The sequence below is a fragment of the Heterocephalus glaber genome, unplaced genomic scaffold (genome assembly GCF_053883595.1).
Source record: "Heterocephalus glaber isolate CG9 unplaced genomic scaffold, H.glaber_assembly_v1.0 deba00001067, whole genome shotgun sequence".
Taxonomy (NCBI): domain Eukaryota; kingdom Metazoa; phylum Chordata; class Mammalia; order Rodentia; family Bathyergidae; genus Heterocephalus; species Heterocephalus glaber.
The window spans coordinates 4,802,359-4,824,511 of record NW_028258187.1 but is presented as its reverse complement, the minus strand read 5'-3'; the positions used below and the strand labels follow the sequence as shown (position 1 = coordinate 4,824,511).

The following is a 22,153-nucleotide window of genomic DNA, read 5'->3' as shown; positions in this document are numbered from 1 at the left end:
GTGAACATTTCCTTGGCTGTTAGATAAATTATAGCATACAGGCATTTGATTTTTAGAGATTAATACTGAAAAATCATTCAGATGCTTTCTAAGTTGGCGAAGTTTTACATGGCGGATAGGCGACACTGCTGATTTTGATAGGGCATGGACGGCGGCTGCTCCTCAGAAAACTTGATGGAAAGAATAAAAACATTAAGAGCTGTTGTCATAAATGACTGCGGATGGTTTCTGTGCAGGGAGATACTGCAGGAGTACGCGGAGATTCAAGAAAGCGAGGAGAAGAAGGCTGAGCTGGAAAGGGAAGAGAAGCAAAGAGCAGAGGAAGCCCGGAAGATGCATTACCTCCTCAGCACAAAGCAGGTTGGTCCACCTGTCCCTGACAGCTCCCGCAGGCCACCGGCCCTCGCCTGACAAAGACAAACTAGCAGGCTGAGAGGGACCTGCCCTGTTGACAAGATACCACAAAGACATTACCTCGAGTTCAGTTTCGAGCGTCAGTGTGGGGATCGCGGCACCGTGGCTCCTGTGTGACAGCGTCTCATACAGGCGGCTGCTGCTCACTGGGGAGAGGGCCCAGCCAGCAGAGTGACCTGCCACCGCCCGGGCACAATGCCAAGGGCATCGCCCGGGCTCCCAGCTCATTCCCAGGGGCTTACTGTTGCCAACTGACCAAGAGCTAAATGCTATTAAACGGAGGAGGCTCTCAGGTTTTCTCTTAACGGAGCAAATGCTAAGATGAAAACATCCTTCCACCCTTTCCTAGGTTTCGGTGGGAGATTTTAGGTAAAGCTATTAATAAAGTTTCTTCAGCAATGACATCTTCGTATAGAAAGATAAGTGTAGAATTTGAGAGACTCAGAAATTTTTTCTCATGTAACTTGCTAAAATATCAGGACCTCAGATTTTGCCACAATTGCTCGGAAAGAATACCTTGCTTGTATAACATTGTGCTAAAAGACAAAATATGGTTTTAAAATGCATGAACCAGGAACCCAGGAGTTTATTTTCTCATAAATCTTCAAGTCTAAGTTGTAGTTCTAGGCAGTCGCATAGTCAAGTCTTCAAGGGTGGGTGAAGCTAGTCCCAGTGGTGGAGGGGGAGCCCTGAGACTGACTGTCATTCTTTTTTTTTTTTGGACCGGGGATCGAACTCAGGACCTTGCACTTGTGAGACAGGCGGCAGCACCAGTGAGCTAAATCCTCAGCCTGCCTGAATGTCATTCTTATAGGTATCCAGATGTACAGCCTGTAAGTCACTGGGCTGACCATGTATATTCAGGACAGAATACCCTTACTTGATAGTCTGAATGCCAGTAACGATGATGATCTTTATATTTACTTGGATCTATACAGCTGAGTTATCATCTCTTAACAGCTAAGGAAACAGACTCAGAGCTGTATGTGACTGGTTCACAAACATAAAGCCAATCGTAATAGATGTGTACCCACTTCAAGATCTTTTTACTTGAACTAGGCAACAGAGGTGATATTTAAAAATTTTATTGTAACATCTGCAACAATGTCAAAATTTTAATTGTGTAATTATGGCCTCTATTTTTTATGTAGAATCCAAAACCAAGCATTCCTTCTAGCAAAATGTTTTTTTCAACATTACCACTGGCGATTTCAATTTTGATTAAACAAATCAAAACTAAATTAGAGGGCTATTAACATTTTTAATGTTTTAAACCCAATAATAATTTATTCCTTAGGATATATATATATAGTTGTTAATTTTGATAATCGCAACCCCTCTTTATACTTTGAATCTTGTTTAGTTGGAATTCTACTTGTGCTGTTTATATTTACGATGAGTAGTGTACTAGAGAAAGTAATAAAGAAAGAAAAATGCTGAAATCAAATTTAACTGAAATACTTTGTCCTATTTAATCCAAGGGTATGGGGATATTGAGAGTTTAGGGAATGACTAAGAAGTCTTTAAATTGGCAGGAGTGTAGCTCAGCGGGAGAGCGCTTGACTAGTATGTGTATAGTGGTGCATCTGATCCCTACCACTGCCAATGAACACTTTTTGAAAAAGAAGCATCCATAAGGATTCAATCATTTAACTAATAAAAACAGTGTACCACCGAATATCCACGGGCCAGAGTCTATGATTAAGACTTCAGGTGCATTCCCTTAATTATTTTGATTTCATTTCACTTTTAAAATTAAACACATGGTTTGACAAATAATTTTACAAGTCTCACCAGAAGAGAGTTATGCACTTTAATGAATTTTCAAAGAACATTCCCATTGCATTTTTCTCCTGGCACGCACCACGCAGGCCAGTGGTAATATCAGTGTATGTCTGGCACAGCAGAAAGGGTGTGGGCATCATAAGCAAGCAGAACTGTCCTGCTGTCTCAGCTCGCCACTGAGAGTCGGGTGTTCGAATGCTTTGAGTTTTCTGAGCCTATGCTTCACTCTCTACATGCAGGACATTGAAACCTATCTTGAAATAATAGTATGAAGACTAAGTGCGAAATATTTAGAATAGTGCCAAGCCCTCAGAGGGCATTTGGTAAGAGATAACCATCACAGTACTAGAATTTAACCTATCACGGATAAGCTAAAGTTCTTTCCTTTCTTCCATTAGTCCAACTGCAAGCAGTCACCTTCTCATTTGCTTTTGTTTCCCATGAAAATTTGTTTGCGGTCTTTATAGTGGGGTCTTTATGTTGATGCCCGCTCCCTCGACAGCCCCCATTTTGTACATGGCTCCCCAGACCCCAGGACATTGCAGGTGAAATCATGTTCTCAATTTATCCCCCTTTGAGCAGAATGTTATAAAAATATCCAGCATTTTTGTCTGGCTCTGGCACGTTGTTGTGCTGGTCTTAATATATGTCGATAGGTAGCTTTAGAAATGAAAGGACGACACTGTGAACCAATGGAGATGCAAACTTTTTATTTTTATTTTTGTTGGTGACAAAACAAGAGTATTATCTTAGCGCTCGTCTGTTTCTTTTGTTTGGGGGGTTAGTTGTACTGACTGGATAATCCTGGAAAATGTGTGTTTTACTCCTCATGTCTCATAAGATTTTCTTTATTTAGCTTTAAATCAGTATTCTTCATTACGATATAAGAGATTGAATTTTAAACCTATTGCAAGTCACAAGGGTAAACCAAAAAAAAAATATTGACCAAATAAATATTCAAATGTAAACAATTTTTATGAGAAGTATATCATGATAAGAAAAAGTCTATCAACCTGATTAAAAACTCTATCTAGCATTTTTTAGTAAAGAGATACTATTTTTATTGAAATTGTCAGTAATTTTTTTTTTTTGGTGCTGGGGTACCGGGATCAAACTCGGATCCTTGCTCTTTCGAGGCAGGCGCCAGAACCACTGAGCTAGATCCCCGGCCCAAAATTATCTATAATTTAGGAGCTATTATTAGTATAGTTTATAAAATACTAATTTTTACACTAAATTTTCATAGTTCTAAAATACCTTAACCTAGATGAGTAAAAGCAAAACATTAATTTAAACTAATAATGTTTTTAAAAGGTGAAGAATTTTGTAAGCTAAGATTGTGTTCGTGAATTCAGATATAGATAATGAATGAAATCATGTGTTAATCTAGTAATAATTTCAGAATTACTTTGCTGGTATATTGATATATATTGATCACAAAGTTTTAAAGTCAGCCTAAGCCTATTTCCAGCATAAACATAATGCATATCTTAAAATAATTCTAAAAACTATTGCTTAATTTTTATAGGTATTAATTATCTCATCTTTATTCAAGCAAATATGTTTGTGCTAATAGGCATTACACAAGCAAATAACCAATATTGCAATGAGCAAATTAATAGACCCCTCAGGGTTTTATTAATTAAAAAGTTCAAGTCGTAGTAAAGCACCTTTTGTATATGTTTATTTCAATCAGAAAGCTGAACATAGTAACTTATTTGCATAAATAATCAATCACCATTTACTAGTAGTAATAAGGTTAATTTGTTGCTACAGACATAATAGGATTACTCAATTATATTTCCCAGAAAATACTATTTGTTATGCACCCCATCACCTATATAACAGTATTGGGTTTAGTGCCCTTACTAAATGAACATATCAAAAAATCTTCATCCCTGTAAAAGTTTTTTGAAAGGAAAGCTAATTTTAGTTGATTTGAGTAAAGTAAAATGCAAGCATTGCCTCCATTTGTAAATTTATCTTCCTGCAAAGATTGATTATTTAATAGAGTTGTTTATTTTGATTCAGTAACCAGTCAAGCTAAATCTACCACACATAGGACGTATTTCCTTTGAAGAAAATGTCATTTACAGATTTGTTTTATTCCAAATAAACTTGACACATTCCCTTGCCCTTGTTCTTGGGTAATAAATTATGTTGTCTGCTCCACCTGCTGGTAGATATGTGCAAAGGCCTGCTGTTGATTCACTCAAGATCCTGCCTTTAGTGTTGCCACCTCTGCGAAGTTTGTCCTGAGGATCGGAATTACTGAGACAAGTGTAAAACTCAAGATCCAATTATAAAAGCTAATGTTTCAAGATAAAAGTTATTATATAGAATTATTCGCAGTTATAGTTACACAATTAGTAAAAATGTGACCCTATTTTTCATGTTAATATAGTAATAAAGAAGGATGCATAAGTACACAATATACACATCACTCACTACAGCAGTATTTTATGTTGGTTAAGTAATTTGATAATTTATACCTACTCAAGTCAAAACTAATACAGGAAAGTTTTGTCTTAATTTAAAAATGTACACATTTATTATAGAAATAATTTTAATGTCATCATTTATATAATAGGTTTTGATGTTTTTCCTTTAGAATGTAGTGACAATTTTCATATAGATATAGGAATAACTATTTTCAGTTACTTAATATTTATAAAAAAGACTTGGTTAATATAGATAAAACATTATTTTGAAATAATTCTTGGGAGAAGGAAAATGCTTCAGCTGCTTTTTTCAAATTCATATCAAAATAGATCTGTATAAAAAACTATCTTAATTAAAATTAAACTTGATATATTCATAATAAACTTGTAGTCTGTTAATATAGAAAGCATATTTGTAAAACAAATCTTACATAATTATTAAATTAAGAAATATTTAATTCTTCCACATCATTTGTTGCTTTCAATCCTATTCTCCTAGTGTTGCCAGTGGAGAGATGCTATGCTCGTGTGTTTCAGTGCTCAGTATGTGAATGTTCACTTTCACTTTGAGCTGCAGTGGGTGCCTTGCTGTGCACACCTGTCCGTGTAGGTGTGCATGTATGTGAGGGTGCTGTGTGTCATGACCTTGTGAGGTCTATTTGGAAGGTAGCTTTGGACTGGCCATCACGAGGCAACAATCTAGCACAGCTATTGTACAAAACACAAGAGTGAAGTTAAAATATACCTGGTAATGTATTTTAAGACCTTGTGTCTCTTATCTAAAAAGCCATTTCTTTAACTTCAAAATATTATTTTGCTCCTCTTTCTTGGTTTGGCCTCTCTCTCTCTGTGTCTCTGTCTGTCTCTGTCTCTCTATCTCTCTCTCTCTTTCTCTGCCTCTCTCTCTCTTTCATTTATGATACACATGCATTTGTGAGCCTGGCTTTTTATGTCTGTCCATAGCACATTCAACACAGTAGAGATGAAAGATGCTCTTCATGACACAAGGCATTCACATAGCTTTTTGCTTCAGCTGTTGGGCTCTTTTCTTCTTATTTTCCAAGTCAGTCTTTATTTTAAAAAAATAACATGATTGTAAACTATCCTCTTATCCAACTTTCAAGATATATGACTTTCTTTGTTTTTCTCCAACTTCTTTCAATTAGTCATTGCAGTTCCTTAAGATCAATTCCTTCATTTCCATTCCCTAATATTTTAGAGCAATGGTAATAGCCTCCAAAATGATCTAGAACAGAATGGGATGTTAAAAATGATTGTTCCAGGCCCCCTCCTTTTAAAAATAGATTAAAGAGATCATCTGGAAAATGAAGCAACTTACTATGGGTATCCAGCTAGTTTAAATAAATTCTGTGATGGTATGACTTTGGGTACAACTTGAACCTCTGCCTGTGACTGCATTGCTTCTTAAGTTACCTTCAGTGAATTTAACTTTTCTTCCCTGTCTCTGAAATGGGTTAGTACTTGTAGGAAACACTATTTCTATGCCTGATCATGTACACAGAGACAAACGAGGTCCTATATATAAAAGAATAAGAAAACCCAGAACACATTTTAGGTAACTGCGGTACCTTTCTGTGCACAACTCAGGGAAAATTATTACATTTATCTGCACAATAGTCTATACGACAGCAGTTATCTTTCTGATGACTAAAATGTAGTTCTTTAGTTCCCTTTTTCACTCCAGCTACTCAGTAGGTTTCTTCTCTCTCGAAGATTATGTGCCTAAGAAAGATCTGACCTGTCATCTTTAGGGTTGTTGAGGAGGAGGTCTTCACACTGGTCATTTGTTCTCAGTCCCAAGGGCGCAGCCCGCATCACAGAATTGTCACGTCATTTGTCACCATTGCCAAACTCTCCTCAGAAAGGCCAAGGACTGAACTGGCATGGACCATGAATTCACGATTAACGGTTACATTTTATTTCCTCCCTCTTTAACATTATAGATTTTATTATCTTGTAATATGTGAAAGGGACAGAATTATTATCCATTGTCAGTTCTCTCTGAGGAGACACGATGAAGTGGTTAAAAAATTATTGTTGTGTCCCCAAATGAGTCCCTTGTTTGCTCCTCTATATTTCTTTACCTCACATCTAAGCAACAGAGGCCAACACTGATAGAGGTAAAAAATTAAAATAGAGAGAGTACTGTACCGTATTTATAGAAATGTACAAAAGTGTTTTAGTTCCTGCCTCTCTCTCTCTCCTCTTTCTTTCCTCTCTCTCTGTGTGCGTATATATATATAAATATATATATGTACATATATACATTCTCAATGTGCAATATTTTAAAATAAATCATCTAGCAAAACATACTATGAACTTCTCCTTCATGTGGGGGTACAGGTGAAGACTATACCATGTTGGAATCAAAATTAGGAAGAATATATACAAAGTTTAAAGTGCAAGATGAGTAGTTTTTATTTTATTTTATTTTTTGGTACTGGGGATCGAACTTGGGTCCTTGTGCTTGCACAGCAGGTGGTGAAACCACTGAGCTAAATCCTCAGCCCAAGATGAGTGGTTTTTATAAAATCATTTCAAACACATTTAAAATTTTTAAGATCTGACAATACCCAATTTTAAGTTTAAAATTTCAAAATATAACATAATACTTTTTGCTAACTGCAAAAATAGTTCTATAATATTTTCCTTTATATTTTGGATTTATGCTTTTCACAATAGTTTTGCCATACTTTCTGAAATGAGAAAAGAAAAATTATTTCTTCTTTTCTCTTCCAACTTTCATTTAAATACTAGACTATTAAAAAGTTTACACAATGCATTGTATGAAGAATATTTTTTGAAAGGGAAGTCTTCCATTTTGCATAGGAAATGATGAAAATCAAACTCTACTTGTAATGTACATATCTGGATATTGGAATAATTTCCCCTAGACTCACCTCAGCCTGTGTCCATTTCAAACCCTGCCTCTCCTCAGTCCTTACCTGCTTCCAGGACAGGCACTTGAAAGCATGTGTACCACACTGCAGCGCTAGCTCTAGACCTCCCCACCTCGACCCTGGCGAATCTGGACAGTAGCTAGCACCACTGTAGCCAGGAGTTATTTCTATATTGGGATTGCTAACACAGGTAAGTATATTTGAAAATCACAGAAAACATACGTAAACAGATCTGTCTAAATTAAACATACCCACTGCATCTCTTCCAGTTTGACCTTTGTTTAGTAAGATTTTTGTTGCTGGGACAAAATATTTGAGGTACACAACATAAAAGAGGAAAGATTAATTTGGGCTCATGGTTTCAGAGGTTTTAGTCCATGGTCAGCCAGCTCCGTTCCTTTTGGGCCCTTGGTGAGGCAGAAACATGGTAGGCGGGCTTTGTGAAAGAAAGCTGCTTGCCTCGTGGTACCAGGAAGCGGTGAGGGCTGGAAAGAGCCAGACTGACAGGAAAGGGCTTAGGACAAGGACACGCCCTTGCAGGTCACACCCCTAGTGATGGACCTCTTTCAACCAGGCCCCACCTCCTAACAGCACACTGGGCTCTGAACTCATCAAGGGATCAATCTACTGATGAGGTCAGTACCCCGTGAACTAATCACCTCACAAAAACTCCACCTCTGTACAGATGAGCCCTTTAGCAGGACGGTTTTGATCTAAACCAACATACCCACACCTACCCTTGTGCTATCCAAGCCAGTGTGATAGAGGACAAGTAAGAGTAGAAACGGATGGTGGCATTCACTGACTTCCTCGGTTTGCAGATTAGGAAACACCGTGAGTACATTTCCAGGTCCTGCGCCGGCGTCTTGGAGACAGCTGGGAGGGGCCTGAAGCTGAGCGCTGCTATTCGCCTTGGCTGGAGCCCACTGCGCACAGTCTGAAAACCTCTGCTCCTGTTAAATTTCCTCAAATAAGTTTCAACTTTGATTTAAATTTGCCGTAAATAATCATCCGCACATCAGATCCCAAATCTGGCATTCAGACGTTCAAACAAACCTTGTTATTTTAGTCCTATCGTAAAAATTGAAGCTCCTTATTGTCTTTAGTTTTCCCTTTAAAAATTTATTTTAAAAAATGTTTTGAACATGTGACTCTGGTTCTGTTTATTCCCATCAGTAGATTGGGTGATTTTTTTTTTTAACTGTCTTAGGCTTTAGGGTAGAGATAGTCTTATTAGGTGATAGAAAGTAACCACTACACATATACTGTGTTTATATTCATATGTGTATATTACACATCAAATTTGGCAGTCTTAGTAGAACATTCAAAAGTCTCCCCAAAATTAAGACAAAATATGTAATAGAGTACCCACTTGCTATCAGTAAAGTGTTCATCCATGTACATTTGTACACTAAGACCCTGTTTTTTAAATCGAATTGCATGCAAAATTTTACACAAAGGAATTGAAAGTTAATGAGTATTTGCATATTTCTACGGTTTTGTATAAATTGATGCTGTTGATAGGTTAATTAAAATTAATCCTACCATTTTCTTTGTTAACTTAAAAATACTAAGCTTTTAGATATCACTAGTTAAATTTACAATTTAATGAACCCTAAAATGCAGAGACGTAGAAGTTAGCTTATTGCTCTAATTAGATGTATTATTGGGGCTGTAATAGTTTTGTACGTTTAAATATGTATTTCTATTATTATTTTGGCTATTTTTCTATTTTGAGCTGACACCCATCGTGAGTTAGATGCTGTTAGAACTGATAAAGATGAGATGACATTTATCAAATTGGGATTCACTGTCATTCTTTCATGGAATCAGAAGAATAACTTCAAATGGATAAGCTCTGCTCTCCCTGTGTCCCCCAAATTTAGTATTCTCTTCTAGATTAGAAAACTTTACAAATCTTTTAAGTGAGTGACCTTTAAAATTTCAAGCTTTGTCCCCTCCACCTTTTGGTCTTTCTCTCCTGTCCTTCCTACCCTGGGCATCTGTAATCGGACAGACTGCACCCTTCATGTTAAAACTAGGGACAGAGGGTGTGGCATTATACTCCCAAACATGTTCTTAAAATGAACTCTAAATCTAGTCCCTGGTTAAGATACGTTTATTGATATGGCAAATTGGTCACTAATGGCACTATTAAGAAGATGAGTATTTCCTTTTTTATATATATATAATTTTGTCCTGAGGACTGAACCCAGTGCCTCACACATGCTAGGAAGCACTGTACCTCTCAGCTCTAACCCCACTCGTTGTTATCTTTTGTTTGGAGACAGGGTCTCACTAAGTTCCCCAGGCTGGCCTCAAACTTGGCACCCTCCAATTTCAGTCTCCCAAATAGCTGGAGTGCAAGTGTGTGCCAACTCACCTGGCTGGTTGTAAAGCGGCAAGTTTTCTGTATAGCTGACAGCCTTGTCAATTGCTGTTTCTCTCTATAATTGTAAATATTTCATTTAGCAATGAGTCCTTTAGCCAGTGTCACAAAAACTGTAAGTTAAGAGACAATAACATGAAAAGAAAATGTGGAGAATAGGAAGAAAGAATGTCCTTTTATCTTAATCTGAATATCTCTTGGGCTTAACACAGATAAGCTACTTGTTTTAAAAGCTATTAAGATGCTGAAAGGAAACTTCTTCCAAAAGAATATAGAGCTTCTTAGCTTAGAGAAAAGTTGTAGTTTTCAAGAGGCTTTTATAATATAAGGCACTCCTAATTTGTTGACTAGCCCCTGGTCCTTTTACTGAGTTGAATTTCAGATTTATTCCTCTTACATTCATTCATCTTAATTTTCCATATACTTTTAAATCAAAACACTATATATGCATATAATTTTAGCTTTAATATCCTGTTAAATAAAATGTGAATTAAGATAATATAATTTTGTAATATTTGTATTAAGTATTTATGTTCAGCAGACACAAATGTTATATATAACTATGATCATCTATCTAGGTCCTAAATTCACATCACTGAAATGATTCAATTTATTTTATGTAGATTTTTATTTATATATCCATACCAAAATCAATATCCCTGTCAACTCTCATATGAACATTGAAATTGGGGCTGAGCAATCACTGACCATCCAGGCATGTTCGTTTCTGTTTTCTCCGATCTGTGTCTTACTATGACTCTGCCCATGGCTATTATGCTTAACTCTGTTTCCTTCTGACATAGGTGGGTTCACAAAGCAGGGCAGTCAGCCTTTTTGACATCCCTATTTTATTCCAATGTAGGCTCACAAGTAATAGCAGTTGACTACTAAATGAATAGTTCATGTGCTCATTCTGACTTATACTTCTAGCAAGACAGCTGTTAGGGTTTGTATCTAGATTCCCCCCAAAGCCTCCTGAGCTCACAGGTGGGGGTTTGGGGAGCTGGCTGGGTCATGGGTGTGTGGCACTCACCTGTGGATTAGCCCACTGATGAATTTGTAGCTAAATAGGATGCTGGGAGGCGATGGGTCACTGGAAGGCTCCGCCTCCTCCCTCCTCCCCCGGTCCAGGCCCTCTCTGTTTCCTGCCCTTCCATGAGCTCCTTCTCCTCTGCCTGGCTGCCCTGCTTTGGAGCCAGCAAACTATGAACTGAAACCCCTGCAAACTGTGAGCTAAATAAAGCTCTCCTCTTTAATTTGTGGCCATCAGGTATTGTGTCTCAGCAATGAGAAAGTAACTAAGATAATAGCTTTTATTTTAATCCCAATCTTTTACTATTTCTTCTTTGAACTAAGAAGAACTACATGTCAGATCACAAATAATACAAAATTATTTTGAAAATTATATTGTGAGTAAGCGATGCCTACATATAGACAGACATAGAAAGAGATATCAAATCTATTTTATGTGTTTTCTGAAGGGTAAATCTTATGTAGGAAAGATAAAGGAGAAGCTGATATTTTAAAGACTATGCATGTTCTAAATTAAATCAGGCCATACAAGGTGAGGGGTGAAAGCCAAACTCAGGCCAGGCTGTCTTCAAAACCACACTTTCCCTTGATGGTCTGGTTAAAGGGCTGAGAAAGCCGCTACCTCAAGGTGCTGGCCTGGCCCATGGGCTGGCTCATGTCTTTAAAGTTCCATTTACTTGAAAGCAATGACTAGACAACATGCTTGGATGTGATTAGCCTTTCATACCTTGCAGGAATTTGCCATCAGCTCTTTCCAGGTGCAGGAGGTGCGTGTGTTAGAAGATCAGGCTCACAGGCAGAATCCCTCCCAGGAAGGCAAGCAGGGGTCCCTGAGCTCTTGGGACAGCTTTTAGACAATATATTTGACTTGTCAGGGAAAGAGCCAGGAAGCAAGGAACACAGGTGTGTAATTGTCATCTACATATTTATTACTTCTGTCACTGAGGTCCCAGCTGAAATTCCGAGACATCAGATACCCGATTCAACATGAAGTTTCGTGTTGTTTGTGATCATTTTATTTGAGATGAAAAGATATTAGAACAAATGTCTTTGACAGCTCACTCTTGAACTAACTAGTAATGTTTCTTTTAATTAACAAATACTCATGTCAGTGAAAGAACTGTACTTGTTGTGTCCCAAATGATAAAATTAAAGCTTTTTTTTTTGATTCATCATTATCTGAGACATCGGTATATTTAATGGTGGACATGAGGCAGGTTACTGAGTGTAGTCAGGGCACAACTCAGGTAAGAGGGGAAAGGAAGGTGTTAGAGCCCAACACGTGAATCTCTTTCCCTGCCTGAATTGAGAACCAGTGCAGAGAAGGAAAAGATAGACAGACGGAGATCAAAAGCTCAGTTTTTAGTTATAAAAGCTAGATTGGTGTTTTGCATCTAAATCAATAACGGGACTGCTTCTACTTAATTCCGTAGTTAAATTTACTTCCTTAGTCATAGCAGAGTGAGAGAACCAGGTCTACCCTGTAAATATGAATGGCAGTGGGACAGAGGATATTTGCTTCCCAAGGGCAGGCTAGATCCCAGGGTGAGAAGAAGGGGCCAAACTGTGCTGCACAACTCCCTCCTTGACATACCACACTGAAAACTCATTCCCATTCCTCATTGGAGTGAAGAGCAGAGAGAAAACACCGGTGAAAATTTGAGATACAGGAAATGCATCTGCCTCAACTAATTAGACTTGCAAAAGCTAGGTTAGAGGAATGTTCTTAAATAGTTGGAAATCTGTACGTGTGCATAAATGAGCTACCTAGGAGAGAAAGTTTCAAAGTAAAGGAGACATGACATGGTCCAGTGAGCATGGACCCACAAAGGGTAAGAGAGGATATGGTGAAGAACACAAAGTCTTGGGCTTAACTAGGTGGAAGAAGACCTTAACCCCTATGTCAAAAAGAAATAAAATTGGTGCATGAACATACATGGATGCTCTTATAGCAAAGGTCAGAGGTAGAAGTAATTAATACTGGAGGACCTCAATAGTCTGACCCATCTGCTACATTAATCCTGAGAAGAATCAGAGAGGAAAGATTGTTTACTGTCACTCAGGACCCAGCTGGGTTTGAAGTCTACAAATATGTGGTATCACTACTATGCCTGGTTCTGTGATTTAGTCTGGCGGTTATCAGCAGCATAGTATTGAAGGTGTCCGGGGTAATAGTAGCAATAACAAGTAACATTTATTGAATGTTTACCATGAACAAAGTATTCTTGTGCTTGACATCAGTTATATCACCACTTAAGGTAGATTATTATTATCCCCAATTTACTGATGCAACACCAATAGATTAATAAGGAACATCCAAGTCAATGTCAGTAGGTTTAGGGATAGAAGCAGGCCTAGAAAAACTGCCTAAGCAGGAACACAAACAACTTTATTCTGGTTCTTGAAGGGATTAGTAAAACAGGGACCTGATGTGGACAGGTGAAGAGAGAGCTGTTTAGTGAGGAAGACATCCCGGAAAATCCTTTAAGCAGAATCTCTCTCACAGTGCTTCTTAGAAAATGCAACATGGGTTAAGAGGAAATCCGGTCTCCTCTTCCTCTTTCTTGTTTTACAGTCAGTGAACACAGTATGATTTCTGCCAGGAGAACAGAGTCTCTTTGAAGAGGTCACCTGTCGCCTGACTCCATTCCCATGGCTCATCCTCCAGCTCCTGCTGTTCCACCTCCTGCACTGTCAGACCCTGCTGACCCCTTCAGATCCTGCCTGCACCCTGGGGTCCTGCTTCTCCTCACTCCTGCTTTGCTTTTTTGAGCACCCTTTTTGGGCTTCTCTCCTTCCACTTTTTAAATGTATACACCCCAACACCTTTCCTTGGCTCTTCTCCCTCCTCCGGCAGGCCAAATACCTTCAGCTATTTTTATTTTTAAAAACCATTCAATTGCTACTTATGAGCCCTTTTCTAAGTTTCAGACTTGCTCTTACAACTTTACCCTGGGCCTCTCCTTCTGAATATTCTGTGGGAAGTTCAATCCTAAGAACTCTGCAGCTGATATTTATACTTCTACATAAATGTTCCTCTTCCTACCTTTCTGCCTGAGTTCCAAATCTGAGCATTTCTACACCTCCATGTTCTCTCACACACCTCTGAAATAATTCTGTATCATTACATTTTTATTCTGTTTCCGTGGATGGTCACCTGCCCATCTCATCCTTGAGTTTCTGTTGTTCTGTTTTCTTCTCTCTGAATAAGAAATCTGCATGTCCTCTACAAACATTTGGTCTTGTGCTACACATTTAGACCCTCATGGATGTCCACTTTGATCCTGAGATCAAAGTACTGAGATAGGTAATAAGTCAGGATTCTCAACTCTAGCTGAACATCAACTTTGAAAAACAAAACCAAACTAGGCAAAAGCCCAACATATACTTCAAAGATTATGATAGACTTTACTCTTTTTTTTTTTTGCTTCTTTTTCTCCATTAAGTTTATTGGTACATTTTAGATATAAAATACAGTTATTCATCATTGGGATCTTGTACCTTTACATGATGCATCTTGGTTCTTATTTTTTTCCTCTTCCCCTGCCCTCCCTTCACCCCCTCCATCCTTCCCTATTTGCAAAGACTATTTCCATTTTTTTTCCTTTTCTCATATTTTTTCTTTTCCCTTCTTTCCTTTCCCCTACCCCTCCCACTTCCCCTGCTCCTTTAGACCTTCACATCCTATAACACAATATCAATTACACATTTTTAAAATTACAATATCAAGCTCAGCTGGTCCCAGCACCCAGAAGGAAGGTCCCCCACCTCCATTCCAGGCTCCTAGGGCAGTGAAACTCAGCCAGTCCCAGCACCCGGAAGGAAGCTCCCTCGCTGCCATCTCAAGCTCCTAGGGCAGAGAAGGTGAGCTATGTGGGCACCAGAAGCACACACCACCACCATCACCACCCCCGGAAATGAGAAAACACATAAACAAGCCTCAAAAACAGACTTACAGATCACCTACACCAGCCCCAAAGGGAAACTAGATGGAAAACTCTGATACTCAACCACCTGGACTCTCTGAACTGGCAATAAAAGAGGATCTGGGAAAAATGAAATCAGAAATAATTACTCAGATAACAGCAAAGATTTTGCTCATGGTGCAAGACATGATTAATAAATGTAGAGAAGACACAGATTAAAAAAATAGAGGATCTGAGGAACATGATGGAATCCCAACATAGGAAACAAATGGAATCCAGAAAACAGATACAAACAGATTTCCAAGAGATTAAAAACTCCATCAAAAGTCTGTGCAGCAGAATGAACCAATGTGAGGATAGAATTTCACATATAGAAGATAAGATTGCAATTAGTGACCAGGAAAAGAACAATTGCTTTAAAATTGTAAGGGAACATGAGAAATCAATCCAGCAGCTGCTAGTCGATGCAAAGAAGAATAACATATGACTGATTGTAGTCAATGAAGAAACAGGAGAGAGTGCAGATGACATTAAAAAAACTCTTCACAGAAGTGATGGCAGAAAACTTCCCAAGGAGGGGGAAAGAACTTGACATACAGATAAGTGAGGCATATAGGACTCCAGCTAACCTTAATAAAAAAAAATCTGCACATAGGAATATAATAGTTAGGATTCCAGAAATCCAGCAGAAGAATAAATTCTACAAGCAGTGAAAGAAAAGAAACAAATCACATACAAAGGAGAGGCCATCAGAATCACGGCTGACTTCTCAATGCAAACCCTCAAGAGAAGAAGAGCTTGGAGTGATGTATTTCAAGCCCTAAAGGAAAACAGCCTCCAACCCAGATTGATGTACCCTGCAAAACTATCTTTCAAAATTGATGGAGAAATAAGATACTTTCATGATAAAGAGCACCTCAGGAACTTCATGAATATCAAGGTGGCACTCCAAGAACTTTTAGACAATACCCTAGGAAAAGACAGTGAGGATCACAACCCCAGGAAACCCAGCAGAATGAATCCATTGGGTGTGACAAATTAGATGCAAAGGGGGAGAATCCAACAAAAAGAAAAAGTCATGACAAGGCTTTTAAAACTTTTAACTTCATCTCCCTAATGAGTGTATAATTCAATCTTATTATTGTACTGATTAGTATTTTTCTGATTCTAGAACTGCACACCATTCCTTGTGCTATACTGGCTATTTGTCATCTTCTTATATCTACATTTTAATTGGGTTGTCTATTAGTGAGCTGTAAGAATTCTTTATATATTCTGCTCATAGGTTATATGCATTGTAAATATGGTCTGTTTAAGGACTACTTTTCATTTTAATGATGTCATTTAAAGTTCTAAATTTTGATGGAATCTCATTTATCAATTTTTTTTCTTTTATACATCATGTCTTTTGTATCCTAGGTAGTTCTTGCCTACCCTGAATTCATAAATATTTTCCCTTATAATTTCTTCTTGAAGTTTTATACTTTTAGGCTTTATTATTTAGGTTCATACATCCCTTCAAGTTATTTTCATGTATGGAAAAAAAGGGTTGAGGTTAATTTTTTATATATGGATACCAGGTGTTCTAGTGCCATTTGCTGAAGACACTATCTCTTCATTGGCTCTTGAATTGAGTTTATATTCTATAAAATGCTAATGTTAAATAATCTTTCAAAACTCAGTGGACCAAATATGTGTGGTTCTATTTCTAGATTCTCTTTTATTCAAATGATCTATATGTCTTTCCTTACACCAACACTGCCTTGATTACTGTAGCTTTAGAAGAAGTCTTAAAATTGGGTGCTAAATGTCTTCCAACACTGTTTTTGTTTTTGTTTTTGGCTTTTCTGGGTCCTTTGTACTCCTACATAACTTTTAAATTTCAATATCCAGTTCTTCATTTATAGCAAGTATACACAGACCTGAATTTTTATATATACCTTGTGTTTTCTAATCCTGCTAAATTCAGGTACAAGTTCTAGGGGCTCCTAGAGATTTCTTAGTATTTTCTCTGTAGATGATCATTTCATCTACATATAAAGATTTTGCTTCTGCTGTGCCAATCCTATCCTAGTTATGTCATTTTATTGCCAGTCTATTTTAGTTTAGACTTATGTTTCAAAGTCTAATGGACAGATGAAGAGTAGGCATATATGCCCTTGTTCCCCGCTTTAGGGAGAAAGCATTGTATTGTCTCCATTCATAGAAGGAGTTTTTGCTGGAAGTATGGAGTACATGTCTTTTATCTGTTGAGAAGGTTCTATTCTACTTCTAGTCTCCTGATAGCTTTTACCATGAACAGCTGTAGAATTTAGTCCAATACTCTTTCTCCAACTAGTGACAGGATCATATGGCTTTCTCCTTTCCTCTGTTAAAATGGTTACTTTTGGGGGTGGATCTTCCAATGCTGAACCAACACTGCCATCCCTATAATAAAACCACTTTCTACATCCTGCCAGATCTAACTTATAAGAGTTTGTTTTGTTAAACAAATTTCTATCTATGTTCATACTTTTTTCTTCTATTATCTTTATCCAGTTTTAGGATTAGCACCATGTTGAGTTCCTAAAATGAGGGGAGAAGTGTTCCTTCTTTTTTCTGCTTTAAATGTTTGATATAATTTATTAGTTAAAGTGTTTATGAGCCTGCAGTTGTCATATAGGTAGGTTTTCGAGCTAGGAATATACTTTCTTTAATAGGTGCTATTCAAATTTTATATTTCCTCCAGAGTTAGTTTCATTAATTTGTCTTCTAAGTTACTTCTTAGAAGTTGTCAAATTTATTTCAAAAAAGATTTTTGTAATATGCTTTCTATATCCTTTTAAATTCTGTAAAATCTGTGGTAATGTCTCCTAGATCTTAATATTGTAATTTTAAAAATGTATAACTGATATTGTGTAATAGGATGTAAAGGTCTAAAAGAGCATGGGAATTGGGAGGGGTAGGGGAAGGGATAAAAGGGAAAGGAAAAAATATGTGAAGAGGAAAAAATGGAAACGAAGTCTTTGTAAATGGGGAAGGGTGGAGGGGGTGAAGGGAGGGCAAGGGAAGGGGAAAAAAGAATAAGAACCAAGAGACTCATGTAATGGTACTAGATCCCAACGATGAATGTAACTGTATTTTATACCTAAAATGTACCAATAAAGTTAATGGGGGAAAAAAAGAAAAAAAATTACAATATCAAGATCTAGGAGACATTACCACAGATTTTACAGTATTTAAAAGGATATAAAAAGTATATTACAAAAATCTTTTTTGAAATAAATTTGACAACTTCTATGAAGTACCTTGGAAGACAAATAAATGAAACTGACTCTGGAAGAAATATAAAATTTGAATAGCACCTATTAAAGAAAGTATATTCCTAGCTTGAAAACCTACCTATATGATAACAATAGGCTCTTATACATTTTAACTGATAAATTATATCAAAAATTTAAAGCAGAGAGAAGAAGGAACACATCTCCCCACATTTTAGGAAATTAACATTGTGCTAATACTAAAACTGGATAAAGATAATGGAGAAAATTATGAACATAATTAAAAATTTGTTTAACAAAATGAACTATCAGAAGTCAGATCTGTCAGTATGTAGTAAGTGGTTTTATTATAGGGATGGCAGTGTTGGTTCAACATTGGAAGATCCACCCCCATAAGTCATCATTTTAACAAAGGAAAGGAAAAAGCCATATGATCCTGTCAGAAAAAATATTGCAGAAAAAATATTGGACTAAATTCTACAGCTGTTCATGGTAAAAGCTATCAGGAGACTAGAAGTAGAACAGAACCTTCTCAACAGATAAAAGACATGTACTCCATACTTCCAGCAAAAACATCTTATATGAGTGGAAAAGATGCAATGCTTTCTCCTTAAGATAGGGAACAAGGGCAGATATGCCTACTCTTCATCTGTCCATTAAACTTTAAAACATAGCCCCAAACCAAAATAGTCTGGCAATAAAAATAAACAAATAGCATAGGATTGGCCAGGTAGAAGTAAAATCTTTATATGTAGATGAAATGATCATCTACAGAGAAAATACTAAGAAATATCTAGGAGCCCCTAGAACTTGCAATTGAATTTATCAGGATTAGAAAATACAAGGTATATATAAAAATTCAGATCTATGTATACTTGTTATAAATGAAGAATTGGATATTGAAATTTAAAAGTTATGTAGGAGTAGAAAGGACCTGGAAAAGTAAAAAGAAAGAAAAATACCAGAGTTGGAAGACATTTATTACCTAATTTTAAGACTTCTTCTAAAGCTACAGTAATCAAGGCAATGTTGGCATAAGGAAAGACATATAGATCAATGGAATAAAACAGAGAATGTAGAAATAGAACCACACATATATGGTCGACTGAGTTTTGAAAGATTATTTAACATTAACATTTTATAGAACATAAACTCTACTCAAGGGCAAAGGAAAAGATAATGTTTTCAACAAATGGTACTAGAACACCTGGTATGCTTATGTAAAAGATTAACCTCAACCCTTTATTTCCATACATAAAAATAACTTGAAAGGATCTATGAACCTAAACATGAAAGACTAAAACTATAAAACTTTAAGAAGAAATTATAAGGGAAAATGTTCATGAATTTAGGGTAGACAAGAATTTCCTAGGATACAAAAAACATGATGTATAAAAGAAAAAAATTGGTAAATGAGATTCCGTCAAAATTTAAAACTTTAAAAGACATCATTAAGAGAATGAAAAGTAGTCCTTAACCAGAACATATTTATAATACATATAACCTATGACCAGAATATATAAAGAACTCTTACACCTCATTAATAGACAACCCAAATAAAAGGTAGACACAAGAAGATGATAAATAGCCAGTATAGCACAAGGAAAGGTGTACAACCCAAGAATCAGAAAAATACTAATCAGTACAATAACATTAGGGAGATTAAGTTAAAGCTTTTAAAATCACAAATACCAGCTTAGGTATGAACCGGTTAGAACTTTCTAATACTGCTAATGCGAATGTAAAATGATAAAATCATTTTGGAAAACAATATAGAAATTTCTTGTATTACTGTTAAGAACCAACAGTTCTGTTTTTAAGGTTTTACTTAAGAGAAATGAAAACACATGTTCACAATAGATTTGTACGTACAGGTTGACTGTCTCTTGTCTGAAATTCTTGGGACCAGAAGTGTTTCAGATTTTGAAATCCACTTGATCTGCAAAGAGGATAGCTACTCCTGCTTTTTTTGGATTCCTGTCACATGGAGTATTGTTTTCCACTCTTTAACTTGCAGTCTATGAGTTTCTTTTTACATTAAATGTGTTCTTGTATGCAGCATATTGGATCTCGCTTCTTGACCCATTCTGCCAGTCTATTTCTTTTGGTTGGTGAAATGAAACCATTAATATTGATAATATAACTGATACATTTTGGCTTATCATTATCATGACTCTTTTTGTTTCATTCTCCCTCTTTGCGTTTAATTTCTTGTTGCACTTGACAGATTCATTCTGATGGGTTTTCTGGGGTTCTGATCCCTGTTTTTTCCTAGGATATTGTCTAAAATTTTTTTGGAGTGTTGGTTTGGTATTCATGAAGTTCCTAAGGTGCTCTTTGTCATGAAAGTATCTTATTTCTCCATCAGTTTTGAAAGATATTTTTGCAGGGTACATCAGTCTGGATTGGAAGTTGTTTTCCTTTAGGGCTTGAAATACATCACTCCAAGGTCTTCTTGCCTTGAGGGTTTACACTGAGAAGTCTGCTGTGATTCTGATGGGCTTTCCTTTGTATGTGATTTGTTTCTTTTCTTTCACTGCTTGTAGAATTTTGTTCTTCTGTTGGGTTTCTGGAATCCTAACTATTGTATGCCTATGTGTAGATTTTTTTTGATCAAGGCTAGTTGGAGTCCTATATGCCTCACTTATCTGTATGTCAAGTTCTTTCCCCCTCCTTGGGAAGTTTTCTGCCATCACTTCTGTGAACAGCTTTTTTATGTCATCCGCACTCTCTCCTCTTTCTTCATGGACTCCAATCAGTCTTATGTTATTCTTCTTTGCATTATCTAGGAGCTGCTGGATTGATTTCTCATGGTCCCTTACAATTTTAAAACAATTTTTCTTTTCCTGGTCACTAATTGCAATCTTATCTTTTATATCTGCAATTCTGTCCTCACATTGGCTCATTCTGCTGCATAAGCTTTCAATGGAGTTTTTAATCTCTTGGAAATCTGTTTGCATCTGTTTTATGGATTCCATTTGTTTCCTATGTTGGGATTCCATCATGTTCCTCAGATCCTCTACTTTTTAAAAAAAAAATCCCTAGATTTATTAATCATGTCTTGCACTATGGGCACAATCTCTGCTGCTATCTGAGAAATTATTTCTGATTTATTTTTTTCCAGATCCTCTTTTGTTGCCTGTTCAGAGAGTCCAGGTGGTTGAGTATCAGAGTGTTCTATCTCATTTCCCTTTGGGGTTGCTGTAGGTGATATGGAAGTCTGGTTTTGAGACTTGTTTTTGTGTCTTCTCATTTTGACAGGGTGAGGGGGAGTGAAGTGCTGCCACTTCCTCTGCACTCTAGGGTGGTGGTATGGCGGCCTGAGAGGCTCACCTCAGCACTCTGGGGTGGTGGTACAGCAGCCCAAGAGGATCACCTCGGTGCTCTGGTGCACTAATATTCCCCATTCAGACTTTCTCTTGAGTTTACCTTTTAAGGGCATTGGGAAAAATCAAGAGATTCCAATTTTTATATAGAATTAACTCCAAACTTTCAGCCTCCTAGGATTATTCCCCATCTCTCCCCTGACAATAGTGTCATCTTTAATCTGGCCAACTTGGTATTCCCTGAACAGAAACTGCATTTTCCCATGACTACATGTATATTCTATCATTCTCTTGGCCTGAAATGCCTTTCTTCCTTTTTCATTGGAATGTTCTAGCTATTTTTAAAACAAATTCAGATTTTTTTTTCCCAAAGAGGTTTCTTAAGGCTGCATACCTTTACCATGGCCTGGAGTGTATCCCTTCTTCGGATTCCTGGAGGTCAGCCCTTCATGTGGCTTCTGTTACTGTCCCTTGTGGAGCCACTCCCTGAATCTCACCCTCCTCCCCCTCTGACAAGGGCTTGTCAGGAATGATCGCTGTTTTAAATCTCTGTGCCCTCCTCCGTTCCAGAGAGATATTTCTAAATTAGTAGATGCTATATATTAATTGAGTTATATTAGTGTACAGGAGAAAACTTATTTGAATTTGTTCACTCTAAT

The 22,153-nt window shown here is 37.0% G+C and overlaps 1 protein-coding gene across 6 annotated transcripts in view; it reads left to right on the top strand.

Annotated features, from left to right (window-relative positions):
- The window catches only part of Spata17 (spermatogenesis associated 17), a 195,474-nt gene that overhangs the window by 81,976 nt on the left and 91,345 nt on the right, over positions 1 to 22,153 (top strand). For all 6 annotated transcript variants that reach the window (XR_015450762.1, XM_004867388.4, XM_087209870.1 and 3 more), the window contains exon 6: positions 237 to 360. Coding sequence is in view for 5 of the 6 variants with exons in the window: in XM_004867388.4 (XP_004867445.1) it covers positions 237 to 360 (124 nt within the window). In the remaining variant the exon portion in view is untranslated. The remainder of the gene's footprint in view (positions 1 to 236; positions 361 to 22,153) is intronic.